Below are 17,436 nucleotides of genomic sequence, written 5' to 3'. Positions count from 1 at the left end.
ACTGCATCTTAACACTTTGCCGCCCAATCACGAGTTAACTCGGGTTTCGGTGCCATGCGTTGAGGACCAGAGCCACGAGTTAACTCGTGGCAAGTTGTTATTGTTTTATTCCATATTAATAAACGGATCAAGATCCCCGATCGACTCTGCAGATTTACCCGCCTCCTTTAAATCGGCGACATGCAATACCGGTCAGATCCTCTTAGGGGCGCCATCGCTCCACTGCAGTATCATTGAGGGTGAATGGGAAAAAAATTATTTTACTGTCTATGGGCGTTTCATGAGCCTGGATCCCAAGCGAACATCCTCAATCTTTGATCACGGTTCGAAGCGCAGATTTCAGCCTGGAATAATGGGATTTATGATCAGCCAATGGACATATCGATCTACCAGATGCAGATGAATAATGGGGAAATGCTGCCGGCGATCACATGGGCTGACGGTAGGACACACTTCCCCCAAATTACAGCCGGATTGGACATTGTTGTAAAACGCAAGCAATCGATCAGTGAATGTGGCTACTTGAACGCACACTGTATTGCTAATCAATAATACTAATCGGCGTCCCCCGCCGCCCCCATTTCATCCATAGATGCTCTGTAATAGTCCGGATGCTAAGCAGTTTGTTTTATTTCATTCGTATATATACAACAGAAATGCTGTTCGATATAACGTGACTAGCCTTTAGCCCTATAAATAGCCTGTGCCGCCTGGCTCGCAGTCTGTTTCGGATACCGGCTCTCCTTCCTCGACGCCTGGTCCCTTTGTTGTTGCGTGGGCCGAGGTATGGTCCTGCTGTCCTCAAGATCTCAGCAGGCCATTGTTGTGGTTTGGCGAGCTGATCCAGAGAGTAATCCAGTTGGTAAATTTCCCGTAATCCAATGTCTATGAGTGACTGACAGTCATACACATTAAATGCACCTACAGTTGGTACAAACAAAACTCTTAAAACTATAAATATTAACAAAAGTAAGCACAGTCTCGACGGAGCGCACAGATAGGCAGCCGGTCGTTGCGGCGCCATAGGCCTGCATACAATGCCTATGTTTTGGCTAGTGTTGCTCTTCTAGAAAAATAATCCTTTCAGGGTTGCCTATTGAAATACTGTACACCTCCAGTACAGAAACATTGTTTATGAGTTTGCGTGTCAGGTAGACCATTGATTGACAGTCGATTCTGCCAATTACGTCACACCGCTTTCACCCACCTCTGCTGTTGATAACGCTAGCCAAGTTAGCACACACACATACACACACACGCACAGTGGGCCAGTGACTTTGGTGTAGGGGTGTAACTAGGGATGCACCGATATGAAAATTTGCCACCGATACCGATAGTTCAACTAACACAATCGGCTGATACCGATACCGATTCCGATATTTGTGGCAACAAATCTTTTTTTTAATATTTTTTAAATGTTTTTTTTTTTTGTAATATATATATATTTTTTTATGAAACTACTGTATATTTGTGTTACAAATTGTGCTCACCGATATGAACATAGGCCTCTTTACTTACTTAAAAAAAGGAAACATCAAGAAATAGCACTATCTCTCTCCCAGTATGTTCTGCAGGGCTGCAGCTAGATACTAGTTCTCCCAGCATGGTCTACCTGCTGGGCTGCAGCTAGATACTATTGTCAACCAATGAAATTTTGATTGACAGTCGATTCTGCCAATTACGTCACACACCGCTTGCACCCGCCTCTGCTGTTACCACCAATCGGCAAGCGAGTATACATTTTTTACTTCGGCTTTTGTCCGCCATTGATTTTGAGTTGACGAGAGCTTTTCAACAACAACAACAATGGCGGCACGGCTGACGTTTAGCTTTTAGCTCCGCAGGATGACATAAATGAGGCATAATGATTTTACTGCAACTAATGTTATAATAAAACAAAGCCTTTCTATACATGTGTCTGATTGAAAACGTTATTAACAGATTGCAGAATGGGTAAAACTCAGGGCTCTGTGAGCAACGGAAGGAACTGAGCTAGTATGAACGCTTGCTACGTTCGGGTAAATAATATGCTGATGTTATTGAACGTGTAACACTAACTATATAACGTTAATGCCACAAAACGAATGCCTTGTTAATCATAAGTAGTAACTTTGATGCAGTAGCTTGTGTGTGTGTGTGTGGGGGGGGGGACTGGGGACGGCGTTGTGCAGGTCGTGAGTGAACTTTTTTTTGTCTTGATGCTACACAAATTGATGGATATTTATCGGCTACTGCCATTGGCACATTCGAGCTTATCGGCCGATAGGCCGATTGCAGTCAACAAGGCACTTATCGGCCGATACCCGACCGATACATCGTGCACCCCTGCATCGATTTGAAAATGTTAGAATCGATGTTATTATCATGTCCGTTACAGTCAACACAACGACATACGCTACTGCATCAACGTTATGATTAACAAAGCAAGGCATTCGTTTTGTTGCATTAACGTTATATTACTATTGCTATCGATAAATCTAGGTGTTCTAAAATCTATTGCTATTGGTAAGACTAGAATAAGTTAACTTAATGTTACTGTCTCGGAAAAGCCTTGCATAACGCAATGGCGGACTTTCAGGAAGTAAACAAGCAAATGAGAGCTTCCGATTGGTCATTTCCTTTATTTCCCTTGAAATCAGTCATGTCACTCGACTGTGATTGGACCGTTGGCTTGAGTGCAATGTGGGACGATTTATCAGCGGAGAAAGAAAAAAAATGAATTATTCTGACCAGCCGAGAGGAATGAACCTCCCTAAGCCGATGCCTGCCTGCCTACACTACACACATGCTCACACGCACACGCGCACACACACACACACACACACACACACACAGACACAAACAGATGCTCACACACACAGACACAAACATCACAAGCCTCTGAGGAAGGAAAAGGTAAACAAACAGGAAGCCAGAGAGATGCCCCGACATGAAAACACATGATCGGCGGCTCATGAGTTATGGACAGAGAGGGTAAGAAATCCACAACCGTGTTCCCATTTCATTACAGCCCATTATTATGGGATGTCTGTCCGCTCGCCCCCCCCCCCCCCCCCCCCGGCGAGGTAACCCGGCCGACGACTCCGGAGAGGGCCGGTGTGGTTTCCACCGCAGTGCCGTGGGTTGTAGGTTGTGTGGCCTTGCTCAAGGGCACTTCCAACAGCAGGCGTGGAGGAAGGGGAGCGGGAATTATTCATTCATTTATTTATTCATTATTTATTCATCCATTATTCATCTTTTGTAAGATAAACCCAGACGAAGCCACAGACGTGTGGTTCAGTAAAATATGTATTTCGTATTTCCCCTTTCCCTTGTTACCAGGGCTCTACTGTATGTTACCAGGGCTGTACTGAATGTTTATATTATTGTGTCCATTGTCATTGTCAATTGAAACTATAAACCTTCCCTTCAATATGCCATAAAGAAATAAAACAGGAAGTATCGGGGGCAGCGTGAGCCTCCCATGCGTTACTCCTCGCCACTGAGAGTTCGAGCTGTTGCAGTGAAAAGATGTGACAGGCTGCCTCCTTGTGTACCGGAGGGGACACGTGATGCAAGGCTTCTATCCTCACTACAGCCGACCAGTGGGAGGCATAGTCTAGCAACGTTCAAGACAGGGGAGGGAAAAATAGAAAAATAAGGAGAAAAAGCGGATAAAAAAAATTGTTCTAATAAATAATAATGATAATAAATTATTTGAAGTTTGGACTCATTTTTTACAACTGAGGTAGGTAGTTTAAATTTTTTGAGACTAAAGTACAGAAAAAAGGTACCGTTGGGTACCGGTATCGATTCACACAGGCACCGGTCAAACATGAACCCAACCCTAGTATCAGCCCAGGGTTAGAAATTAAAAAAAAAATTCAAGGGATTTTTTTGCCCCCCTTAATTGATTTTCGGGGGCTTTTTTTTGTATTTCGGGGGCACAACATTTTTATAATGAAAATTAACATAAAGATTATAAAACATTGTTGACACTTTTTTTTACAGTCTTCGTCCCTATGTTTGATAACGTAATGTTAATGTCTCCATATATAGGGCTCTACGCTAACCTTTTTCCCAAGGAGCACATGTGCTCCTAAATAAAATCTAAATACAAATTTAGGAGCACACAGAAATTTAGGAGCACAGTGACAATTGTTCAAGTAACACACACACACACACACGATGTGTGACATCATGGCTTGGTTTCATGTTTTGAGGTACCTTCAATTATCTGTAAATAATACATACGGTACATACTCTATCTAAATAGATTAAATATTATTGTCCCTGAGGGCAAGTTGTGTTGTTGTCTTGATATATCTACAAATAGCAGACGAATAACCGGTTGCCTCTGGATCAATGAATGTCTAATATTGAATAATATGATTAGCTATTTTATTTTTAACATCCCTAATTCCAACAGTCAAGAGGCTTGTTTCAAATTGATACATGAAAAACCCACACACGCAACGTTTGTGAGTATAGGCTCTGGCCAGATCGATCAATGAAATACGTTGCGTGCTCAGCGCTGTGGAATGAAGGAAATGCGCATCAAGATCGGATTTGGATGTTATTCTTTGAAGTTGTGTTACAAATGGAACGGTCTTTCCCCGCGGAACACAAGTTACTTAACGTTACACAGGTCGCGCTATGCAGATGCTTAGCTTGCTAACGTTAAGATAGCAGTGTAATGCTTGATGAAAGCAGAGCGCTCTGTCTGTGTTCGCAGCACCTCTCAAGTGCCTGTAACACGCAGCGGGCCCGCCTCCCTCCCTCCTTGGAACAAACATTCCACCCAAAAACTGAATTTCAGTCCAGTTTCAATCTGAACTATTAACAGCGGAGCTGTTTTGTAATCTTCATTCGTCTGTCTCGCACACTGCAAGTAAATGATTTTTCCGGTTCGCAAACACATATTATTAGGGGCAAATACGAGGGAAATGCTCGCACTGTAGAGCATATATAATTATATATATAATTAGTAAACTGTCGGGGGCTTTTTTTGCCCCCCTTAACTGATTTTCGAGGGCATTTGGTCAATTTCCGAGGGCATTTTGCCCCAAGCCCCCGTTAATTTCGAACCCTGTATCAGCCGGTATGTTCAGTAGCCTCCTCAGGATCGGTATCAGCAGGGCTGCACAGTGCGACATATATATATATATTGTATAACGTATCTGTATAATATATATATATAATATAACACGTTTTATACTCGTGCTACAAGATTTTGGCCTGTGCTACAAAACTATCAACCTCTGTAGCATCAGTGCTATGTGCAAAAAAAAGTTAACGTACAGCCCTGGGTAACAGGAAGGAGACGAAACGTATCATGTACTGAGAACTGACGTCAGCTGACGGCTCCGAGCAGAGAGGTGACCTGGGGGTCATTCACCCCCCCGCCCCCCCACCACCAAGGCAGAGGTCAGGCAGGACAGGACAGGGACGGAGGCCCGCTGCGGTTCGTGGGTCTGTCTGGGAAATGACTGAGCAAACAGGGGCGAGAGTGGCTTCCCCTAGCTGGCACCAGGGCTTTGTCCCGGCTAATCCGCCCTAAAGAGTCACAGCCCCCCCCCCCAGCGCCTCCCCCAGGGCCCAGTAACAACAACACGGCTCAGTCTGAGGGGGACACACTGACCGAACGAAGCCCACTGGGCCAAAGCAAGGAGGACAGAGAGATTCTGGGCTCGGAGAGAACCGCGGGGGTCGGTGTTGAGCGCCGGGTCCGGACTGTTGGGGCGATGGAAGGGAGATGTCGCACTCTGACATCTCACTCGGACGTCTCACTCTGACATCTCACTCTGATGTCTCACTCTCTGACGTCACACTCTGACGTCCTGCTGGGTTTTGTCCAAGTTGCTGATCCATTGAAGAATCCAAGTATTTTATCTCTTGTAGAAACAGCTTTTTAAAGTAATGTATCTCTCTTGTAGAAACAGCTTTTTAAAGTAATGTATCTCTCTTGTAGAAACAGCTTTTTAAAGTAATGTATCGCTCTTGTAGAAACAGCTTTTTAAAGTAATGTATCTCTCTTGTAAGGCTGAGCCCGAACGTTCGAACGTTCGTTCGTTACGCTGACATTCGGACTTTAATTAATAGGTTCGAACGTTCGGTGAAAAAAAAATAAAGGATGCGCACGGGGTTGAGGTGATGTGAATGCGAGGCGCTCGGCTCAACCAGTATGGTCTGCCGGGCTGCAGCGGGATACTATTTCTCAACCAGAGCTCTATTTTGATTGACAGGCGATTCTGCCAATTACGTCACACCGCTTGCACCCGCCTCTGCTGTTACCACCAATCGGCAAGCCTCAACAGACTTACCGTAGCTACCGGGGAGCTAACCGCCGAGGAAGTAATCGGTAACAAGGTTTCCGTAGGTGAACCTGCAGATGAATACCATCCTTTTTCGGCCACGGAGCGCGAGCTTCATGGCGGGAGGTGGTTGCGTTGGAAACAACAGCAGGCGCACGGTGGACAGACCCGTCCACCGTCTACCTCGGAACGGTGGTAGGGCGGACGGGCGGCAGGCGTGTTGGGAGCCCGGCCGTTCCGAGGTAGACGGTGGACGGGTCTGTTGAGCCGAGGCGTGCGCCTCTCCTCCCGGCTCCCCTCCCCGTCGTCCAAGAGTGAATACCTGTTATTGAACGTGTAACACTAACTATATAACGTTATTAATGCCACAAAACGAATGCATTTGTTTATCTAGCCCCTTACGTGACTGCAAGGGCTATTGTTTATCATACTTTGATTCAGTAGCTTGTTTATTTTCTTCTGAGTGCTTTGTTTAATTACATGTTTACATGAACAGCCACCACTGTAAACAACATGTTTTTCACCAATAGACTATGCAATGCCGCCCTCCGTAGGATCTATAATAATACAATAAAAAAAAAATTATTATTAAAAAAATGAAAAAAAAAATATTAAAAAAAAATTTTATTAAAAAATTTAAAAAAACGAACGTTCGAACGTTCGTTCGATAAACCCTGGCGAACGTTCGAACCCTAAAAACAGGGTTCGGGCTCAGCCTTACTCTCTTGTAGAAACAGCTTTTTAAAGTAATGCATCTCTCTTGTAGAAACAGCTTTTTAAAGTAATGTATCTCTCTTGTAGAAACTGCTTTTTAAAGTAATGTATCTCTCTTGTAGAAACTGCTTTTTAAAGTAATGTATCTCTCTTGTAGAAACAGCTTTTTAAAGTAATGTATCTCTCTTGTAGAAACTGCTTTTTAAAGTAATGTATCTCTCTTGTAGAAACAGCTTTTTAAAGTAATGTATCTCTCTTGTAGAAACAGCTTTTTAAAGTAATGTATCTCTCTTGTAGAAACAGCTTTTTAAAGTAATGTATCTCTCTTGTAGAAACAGCTTTTTAAAGTAATGTATCTCTCTTGTAGAAAAGTAATGGAGATGGAGGCCAGATTGTCTCAGCTGGGACAGGCACTGGCAACAACTACAAGGACAAATTCAATCTAGATCCAGGGAGAGAGAGGTCTCAGCCATCTGCTTTCTTTCTATCTATCTATCTATCCATTATCCATCTATCCATTATCCATCCATCCATCCATCCATCCATCCATCCATCTTTCTACATATCTATCTACCCATATATCTATCTATCCATCTACCTAACCATCTACCTATCTAACTATCTACCTATCTATCCATCTACCCATCTACATATCCATCTACATATCTATCTATTAGGGATGCCGCAATCGATCGGCCAGCAATCGGTATCGGCCGATATTCAGTATAAATATAAGATTGGGGAATTCCAATAATGCTTTCTAGTCGCTGATTACAAAAACCGATCGATGACGCAAAAAACATGAGCCAATTCTCAGCGGAGTTGGTGTCATTGTCGCATGCTAACTAATAGGGATGCACCGATATGAAAATTGGCCACCGATACCGATTGTTCAACTAACACAATCGGCCGATACCGATATTTGTGGCAAAATATAAGTATTTGTAATTTTTTTTAATATATATTATTTTCTTCATTTTTTTTGTATTTTTTTTTTTTAATGAAACTACTGTATATTTGTATGTGTATGTTTGTATTTGTAGGCCTCTTTACTTACTTAAAAAAAGGAAACATCAAGAAATATGTTTATGGTATTAATTCCACCATGCCATGTAGCACTATCCCTCTCCCAGTGTATCGTCTGGCGGCCTGCAGATGGATACTATTCTCTCAACCAGAGCTCTCAAACCAATGCAATAGAACCATTTTGATTGACAGTCGATTCGGCCAATTACGTCACACCGCTAGCACCCACCTCCTGCTGTTCTTACCACCAATCGGCAAGCGTTTATTCATTTTCTACTTCCGGGCATGCCGCCATTGATCTGCTTGCGAGAACCACAACAAGCTAATACGTTAGCTGCCCGCCGACCAGCGCTCCAGAGTCCACAGGATGACCAAACGAGACACAATGATTTTACTGCAACAAATGTTATAATAAAACAAAGCCTTTCTATACATTTGTCTGGTTGAAAACTTTATTAACAGATTGCAGAATGGGTAGTTGGGTACGGAATGAGCAACGGAATGGAACTGAGCTATGAACGGAGTAATGCCTTGCTTACTTGCTATCTTCGGGTAAATAATATGCTGATGTTATTGAACGTGTAACACTAACTATATAACGTTAATGCCACAAAACAAATGTTTGTCATTTTAACAGCAGATACTTTCTTAAATGCCATCTTCCCGAGAGAGGGGTGTTGACGGGGAGCTGTGATGGGTTCGCTTGGTTGTGTTATTAATAGCATTGAACAGCTAACCGAAAGCTAGCGTTAACTAACGTTAAAGGTTTAGCCATAACGTTACCTTGGCTAAAGTTGGGGCTATTCATAATCCAGCAATAATGGCTGCAGACCTGCAAGCAAAGTACAGCAAGTTGGCAAAGGAGTATTCCAACGTAAATCACATTTTCACCAGTAACGTTAGTCTTCCACCTCCCGGTAGCTCATGCTAGCTAACCTAGCTCATGTTAACGTAGTCACTGAGCGACCACCTCGCGTACACAATTAATGACATGTTGCGGACAGCCATATCGGTGACAATGTTTAGCTTTTAGTGCCAAATGATAAGAGTCTGAAGCGGAGTCTCAAAAGAGAATGTTGAATATTTAGTAGTAACTTTGATGCAGTAGCTTGTGTGTGTGTGTGTGGGGGACTGGGGGTGGCGCCGTTGTGCAGGACGCGACTGAATTTATCGGCTACTGCCATCGGCACATTCTAGCTTATTGGCCGATAGGCCGATTGCAGTCAACAAGGCACTTATCGGCCGATACCGATACCCAACCGATACATCGGTGCACCCCTACTAACTAACCTAAAACATGTTGGCGGTGTGGAACTATTACAAAGTGTCTGAGACCGATGCAACAAATGCCATCTGCAATGTATGCCAGGATAAAATACCTCGTGGGGGAAGCATAAGCATTGGCAATGTAAAAAGTTTCAACACAACAAACGAAACCCTTTCACTGCGACAATACGGAAGGTTAACCCTTTTCACTGCCACACGACAGCAGGTCAACCATTTCACTACCACACTACAGAAGGTTAACCCTTTACTATCACACTACAGACAGTTAACCTTTCACTACCACACTACAGAAGGTTAACCTTTCACTACCACACTACAGACGGTTAACCTTTCACTACCACACTACAGAAGGTTAACCTTTCACTACCACACTACAGAAGGTTAACCTTTCACTACCACACTACAGAAGGTTAACCTTTCACTACCACACTACAGATGGTTAACCCTTTACTATCACACTACAGACGGTTAACCTTTCACTACCACACTACAGAAGGTTAACCTTTCACTACCACACGACAGAAGGTTAACCCTTTACTATCACACTACAGACGGTTAACCTTTCACTACCACACTACAGAAGGCTAACCTTTCACTACCACACTACAGAAGGTTAACCCTTTACTATCACACTACAGACGGTTAACCTTTCACTACCACACTACAGAAGGCTAACCTTTCACTACCACACTACAGAAGGTTAACCCGGGCCTTTACTATCACACTACAGACGGTTAACCTTTCACTACCACACTACAGAAGGTTAACCGTCTGTAGTGTGATAGTAAAGGGTTAACCTTCTGTAGTGTGGTAGTAAAAGGGTTAACTCTATATGGGAGGAGGGACGAGGGAAAGCCGGGGATCTATCTGACCGGAGCAACACAAAGAGGCAGAAGACAATGTGAGAGATGCTGTGAAACGGGATCTTCAAAAGAAACAGCACTACTACTAACACTAAGAGAAACGAGGGCTTTGCCACCAAAATAAAGTAAAAACGTTAACATACACATCCCTGGATGGTGAGTCAGAGAGTGAGAAGAGAAGGTCTACAGCTCGCTCCAAACGTATCGCAGTAGGACTGTAGGAGGCTACACCAGCACAGAGAGTGAGAAGAGAGGGTGTTTTACAGACACGTCTCGCTCCAAACGTATCGTAGTTGGAGGCTGCAACAGCACAGAGAGTGAGAAGAGAGGGTGTTTTACAGACATGTCTCTGGGGGATATATAATATATCTATACTACTACCTACTATGCTAATATGTCTATACTACTATGTCTATACTACTATGCTAATATGTCTATACTACTACCTACTATACTACTATGTCTATACTACTATGCTAATATGTCTATACTACTACCTACTATGCTAATATGTCTATATACTGCTATGCTAATATGTCTATACTACTACCTACTATGCTAATATGTCTATATACTGCTATGCTAATATGTCTATACTACTACCTACTATGCTAATATGTCTATACGTACTATGCACTCAAGACTGTAGCCCTCAAGTTCAACACTGTACACAACTTGTAAGTGACTTTGGATAACGGCGTGAGCTCTTCTGTGATGTAAAGTGTGGGCGTTTAGCTGGGTCTGAATAAAAGCATCAGCTCTCCTCGGGGTTCCCACAGACATTGCGAAATGAAATTCAAGGACTTTCAAGTACTTTTCCAAGCACTATTTTTCATTTAAAAAAGGGCATTTTAAAAGGATCCAATTTACTTTTAAATGCGTTTTTTTTTTCTTGGGAAATAAATCCGATACAATATTTATGGCTTAAAAAACCAATTTCCGACAATTAGTTACACTTAAGATAATAAAAAAAATGCAATTTCTTGATTCAGAACAATTGTATGATGGATGAACAAAACGTTCAATGCGGCGGGGCTGTTTTCAAGGAATTCCAGGCCTTGATTTTTTTTTGGTACAAATAATCAAGCACTTTAATAAGCACTTCAAGGACCTTGTGCGAACCCCGTCTCCTGTTTAAAGCAAAAGCGTGGGGGGGATTAGGTTAGCTGGGGTTGGTTAGCCACTCACTTGTCGTACTCTGCGTTGTCCCTGTCACAGCGAGCGTCCTTGTGCTTCTGCCAGTCCTTGCCGTGCTTACAGGTGGTGAGCAGGACCACGTCCTCGGCGTTGTGCACGTGGTACAGGGCGTTCCTGGTGTCCGAGCCTATCCCCGTCAGGTAGCGCTTCCCCTTGAACACCAGCATGTACTTCCTGTAGGGGGGGATGGAGTTGTGCCTCAGGTGGCCCCTCTCGCCGCCCGTGCGCGGGTGCTCCCTGGAGAACAGCGGGATGGACACGTCGAAGTGGGGCCGGAAGTTCTCCGTGCTGATGCTGGCCTTGGCCAACATGGCGAGGCCCAGGTCCAGGCCCAGGTCCTCCGTGTAGTCCGGCCACGTGCCGCTGTACAGGTTGAACACCACGTGGTTCCGGCCCCCGTTCCACAGCGGGAGCCCCTGGACCTTGGCCCGCAGGTTGTGCACGTACTGGGGCGACAGCTGGTCCCGGTCCAGCGTGTCGAGGCTGAGGACGAAGAGGCACGCCCTCGCGGGGTCCGCGGTGTGGAACCCGGAGCCCTGGATGGAGGACAGGATGTTCTGGTAGCTCTCCGACATCTTCTCGCCCTTCTGCGGCGGGTACACGTACACCTTGAACCCGTGGCTCTTGCACGGGGAGAAGTCGAAGCAGGAGTCCATGCGGCAGCGTCTGCCGGTGTAGACGCCGGAGACCACGTCCCTCCTCTTCTGCCGCGGAGACGTGTGCAGGTTGTAGTCCTCGTCGGTCTCCGCCTCGTGGTCCTCCCGGGGGCCGCTGAACGGCTGCAGGGGCCCGGAGGAGTGGGGCCACTGCGAGGAGGAGGAGCTCAGGTACCCGGCGAAGCTCCGCTCATCGCCGCGCCCCCGCCAGTCAGCGGGACCACCCTCCCGTCTGGAGGAGGAGGAGGAGGAGGAGGACAGCGGGACCGGGATCCCCCCCGGCGGGGAGCAGAACAACAGGACGAGGAGGCATACACCGGCGGAGAAGAGGATTAAATACCGTTTTTTGGCCTGCATGTGTCCGACGGTGCGGGTCACGGTGTCCGGTGATAAATGTGGTAACCCCCCCCCGCGGTTTTGATGATTATTTTTCAACACTTCTTCTTCCTCCGACGGGAGAGCTGTTCCTCCGCCATGATCTCCCCCCGGGCTGGCTGCACGGGCTCTGCGTCTCCCTCCACCGGCACCGGCTGCTGCTTCAGTCGTTCCCAAGTCCAGCTGGTCACTGGTCCTCCAGTGATTGATTGATTGATTGAAAACTTTATTAACAGATTGCAGAATGGGTACAGTACACAGTACGGCTCAATACACACAATTGTTAAGGGGATGCAGACCAGAGAAAGACTTTCGTCTTGTTTACATCAGGGTCCCCCCCATTTTCAATTCATCATAAATAATTCATCATAATTCATCATAAGTGCATGGGGGCGATTAACGGTCTGACGGCCCCCCTAATGTCCTGTATCGATTAACAACACGGCTGTCGGTTCCACCAGAGATCCCCGTCGTCGGTCAAGTTGGGGGCGGGCGGGGGGGGGGGGAGGGGGGGGGGGGTGCATCCAAAGTGGGGCACCCTACTTTTTTTGGTCTCTTTGTTTACCTTTTCCCCCCCGGGTCCTAGCAGGGTGTCCTCCTCCTCAGGCTTTGGGAGGAGCGGTGTCCAGACTCACACAGGGGGGGGTACTCACTCACTGTTGGAGTTCTTCTTCTTCTTCTCTCCTGGAGGAGGAGGAGGAGGAGGAGGAGGAGGAGGAGGAGGAGGAGGAGACGGAGACCCCCAACAACACAACAACACCCCGTTCTGCTCGGACTCGGACCATGGCGATGGAAATGCAAAAGAATAAAAGTCTTTACATCTCTTCTTCCTCGTCACATTGATAAAAGCGTTAGGGTTATATTATATACATGATTACTAACACACGGGTCCGGGTGGGGACAGACAGCAGCGGTGATGGTTCCGCTCCGAGAGGAGGACGAGCATGAAGTCTGCACGCAGCGGAAGCCCCGCCCACTGCGGACGTAACGACGCGTGTGACCAGCGCGTTTCCCCATTGGCGCGCGTCGTCACGTGTGGGCGGGGCTTCCGCTGCTGCACCCTTTCACTGCCGGAGAGGAGCCCCCCCCCCCACGACATGACGGGACTGAAGGACACGGATTTATATTTCAACAAAGGGAATCAGAGAAATATCTAAATGTATTGTCATTGATTGATTGATTGATTGATTGATTGATTGATTGATTGATTGATTTTATTGTGATCAGAGACATCATCCAAGGGATAAAACATGATAAAATGCAAGTACTTATTTCCATCATTGATTGATTGAAAACTTTATTAACAGATTGCAGAATGGGTACAGTACAGCTCAATACACACAATTGTTAAGGGGATGCAGACCAGAGAAAGACTTTCGTCTTGTTTACATCAGGGTCCCCCATTTTCAATTTATCATAACATATATGACATACATGACATACAAGTAGACAGTACTGCTACATCTATACATTTATGACATACCAGTCATGGTCCCTGGTATTTAAAAAAACAGGACATACATCAACATAAAACAACATCATAAAACATTAAGATACAATATGCATATACAGTTGAAGTTAAAAGAATAATTTATAAATATGCTACCCTCTCTTTCCTATGCCGAGTACAACAAAGCACAAGTACAATACAGTACAACGGAAATAAGTTTGTATTCCAAACCAGAGTGCAAATGTAACAGCAAAGTGCAATAGTGATGTAATACAATGTACAGGTGATTAATTAATTAATAAAAATAATGGTAATTAATTAATTCATAACTTTTGAACAATAGATGCTATTTCTAATCTGTCAGCTGTTCTATATTGCCAACAAGATTGTCTATTCCATTCAATACACATACATCTCAATAAGCAAGGAAAGTACTTGAACATTCATTTTTATCTTCCAAGTTTAATTTCAACAAGTTCAAGTGCAACTACATAGGACCATAATAATAAAGATTATGATGATAATCATACACTTATTTTATATCATTGGAAAGCCCTGGTTGTTAGCTTAAAAATGGTACCAAATATGAGGTACTTTGAAATACCCAATAACTAATAATCTATCACAAACTGATTCAAATTCATGTTCAGGGATTTCCTAAATAGGCCAGATGACCCCCATTAAAAAGGCATACTGGCCAACAGCGAAACTAGTAAGAGGGACTGAAATCGACAGATTTATATATTTAAACTTTGTTTGGGGGGCTTCAGACTTCATTAATTATGGTAATGAGACTTATTTTTAATGGGGAAATATTTGGCCAACAATGAATGAATGAATCTTTATTTCGAACATGATTTAAAAAGAATTAAAAAAGACAACGAAAACAACGAAATCGTCCTTTATAAATAATCACAAGACCTGTCAGATGATGGTCTTAAAATCGGCCTGGCTACTAGCAGATATACTCCACTGTGATTTCAGAATGACATTTAGACCAAACACAGCACATGTCGTGTTCTGTTTTCATTCATCACCACAAGTAACACAGCAGGGTGTATTAGAACAGAAAGCTGGCCTTCTTGGAGATGGTAGCCTTCTGACTATAGCGGCGACAACCCTGCATCTCCCGGTCTAAAAATAACGTGCAGAGGGAGGGAGAGAGAGGGAGAGAGAGAGAGAGAGAGAGAGAGAGAGAGAGAGAGAGAGAGAGAGAGAGAGAGAGAGAGAGAGAGAGAGAGAGAGAGAGAGAGAGAGAGAGAGAGAGAGAGAGAGGAGAGAGAGAGGGGATAAGAGAGACGAGAGATAAAGAGAAGAGGGAGAGAGAAGAGAGAGAGGGACAAAGATAGAAAGAGATGAGAGATAAAGAGAGAGAGGAGAGAGAAAGAGAGAGAGGGAGAGGAGAGAGGGACAAAGAGAGAACGAGATGAGAGAGAGATAGAGAGAGAGGGGATAAGAGAGATGAGAGATAAAGAGAGAGAGAGGAGAGAGAAAGAGAAGAGAGGGAGAGGAGAGAGGGACAAAGAGAGAACGAGATGAGAGAGAGATAGAGAGAGAGGGGATAAGAGAGATGAGAGATAAAGAGAGAGAGAGGAGAGAGAAAGAGAAGAGAGAGAGGGAGAGGAGAGAGGGACAAAGAGAGAACGAGATGAGAGAGAGATAGAGAGAGAGGGGATAAGAGAGATGAGAGATAAAGAGAGAGAGAGGAGAGAGAAAGAGAAGAGAGAGAGGGAGAGGAGAGAGGGACAAAGAGAGAACGAGATGAGAGAGAGATAGAGAGAGAGGGGATAAGAGAGATGAGAGATAAAGAGAGAGAGGAGAGAGAAAGAGAAGAGAGAGAGGGAGAGGAGAGAGGGACAAAGAGAGAACGAGATGAGAGAGAGATAGAGAGAGAGGGGATAAGAGAGACAAGAGATAAAGAGAGAGAGGAGAGAGAAAGAGAAGAGAGAGAGGGAGAGGAGAGAGGGACAAAGAGAGAACAAGATGAGAGAGATAGAGATAGAGGGGATAAGAGAGACGAGAGATAAAGAGAGAGAGGAGAGAGAAAGAGAAGAGAGAGAGGGAGAGGAGAGAGGGACAAAGAGAGAACGAGATGAGAGAGAGATAGAGATAGAGGGGATAAGAGAGACAAGAGATAAAGAGAGAGAGGAGAGAGAAAGAGAAGAGAGAGAGGGAGAGGAGAGAGGGACAAAGAGAGAACGAGATGAGAGAGAGATAGAGGGGATAAGAGAGACGAGAGATAAAGAGAGAGAGGAGAGAGAAAGAGAAGAGAGAGAGGGAGAGGAGAGAGGGACAAAGAGAGAACGAGATGAGAGAGAGATAGAGGGGATAAGAGAGACGAGAGATAAAGAGAGAGAGGAGAGAGAAAGAGAAGAGAGAGAGGGAGAGGAGAGAGGGACAAAGAGAGAACGAGATGAGAGAGAGATAGAGATAGAGGGGATAAGAGAGACAAGAGATAAAGAGAGAGAGGAGAGAGAAAGAGAAGAGAGAGAGGGAGAGGAGAGAGGGACAAAGAGAGAACGAGATGAGAGAGATAGAGATAGAGGGGATAAGAGAGACAAGAGATAAAGAGAGAGAGGAGAGAGAAAGAGAAGAGAGAGAGGGAGAGGAGAGAGGGACAAAGAGAGAACGAGATGAGAGAGAGATAGAGATAGAGGGGATAAGAGAGACAAGAGATAAAGAGAGAGAGGAGAGAGAAAGAGAAGAGAGAGAGGGAGAGGAGAGAGGGACAAAGAGAGAACGAGATGAGAGAGAGATAGAGGGGATAAGAGAGACGAGAGATAAAGAGAGAGAGGAGAGAGAAAGAGAAGAGAGAGAGGGAGAGGAGAGAGGGACAAAGAGAGAACGAGATGAGAGAGAGATAGAGATAGAGGGGATAAGAGAGACAAGAGATAAAGAGAGAGGAGAGAGAAAGAGAAGAGAGAGAGGGACAAAGAGAGAAAGAGATGAGAGAGAGAAAGAGAAGAGAGAAAAGGGAGAAGAGAGAGGGGGGAGAGAGAAAAAGAGAGAGGAGAGAAAGAGAGAAAGACATGATTGGAACCTCGGAACGTTCCACCTCCGAACAGAAGAGAGAATCTCGTCTTGCAGGAGGAGGAGGTCCGGCGGTCTTTTCAGGCGGGTAGAACAGTGGTACCGCGGTCCAAACAGGTCTCTTCAGGCGGGTCAGAACCGTGGTACCGCGGTCCAAACAGGTCTCTTCAGGCGGGTCAGAACCGTGGTACCGCGGTCCAAACAGGTCTCTTCAGGCGGGTCAGAACCGTGGTACCGCGGTCCAAACAGGTCTGTTCAGGCGGGTAGAACAGTGGTACTGGGTCCACCACCAGGACGGGTCTGTTCAGGCGGGTCAGAACAGTGGTACCGTGGTCCAAACAGGTCTGTTCAGGCGGGTCAGAACAGTGGTACCGCGGTCCAAACAGGTCTGTTCAGGTGGGTCAGAACAGTGGTACCGCGGTCCAAACATGTCTGTTCAGGCGGGTCAGAACAGTGGTACCGCGGTCCAAACATGTCTGTTCAGGCGGGTCTGAACAGTGGTACCGCGGGTCCACCACCAGAACAGGTCTTTTCAGGCGGGTGAG

General features: G+C 45.2%; 1 protein-coding gene across 1 annotated transcript in view; it reads right to left on the bottom strand.

Moving 5' to 3' along the window:
* LOC311222855 (exostosin-1b-like) overlaps nucleotides 1–12,501 on the bottom strand; it is a 209,729-nt gene extending 197,228 nt beyond the window's left edge. Inside the window, exon 1 of the mRNA XM_084307492.1 lies at nucleotides 11,372–12,501. Within this exon, the coding sequence (XP_084163618.1) occupies nucleotides 11,372–12,393 (1,022 nt within the window). The 5' untranslated portion in view covers nucleotides 12,394–12,501. The remainder of the gene's footprint in view (nucleotides 1–11,371) is intronic.
* Between the last annotated feature and the right edge of the window lie 4,935 nt (nucleotides 12,502–17,436).

This window comes from Notolepis coatsorum, assembly GCF_963971535.1.
Source record: "Notolepis coatsorum genome assembly, chromosome: 2".
NCBI lineage: Eukaryota > Metazoa > Chordata > Actinopteri > Aulopiformes > Paralepididae > Notolepis > Notolepis coatsorum.
The sequence above is the reverse complement of the archived record's forward strand: the minus strand, read 5'-3'. Positions and strand labels throughout refer to the sequence as shown.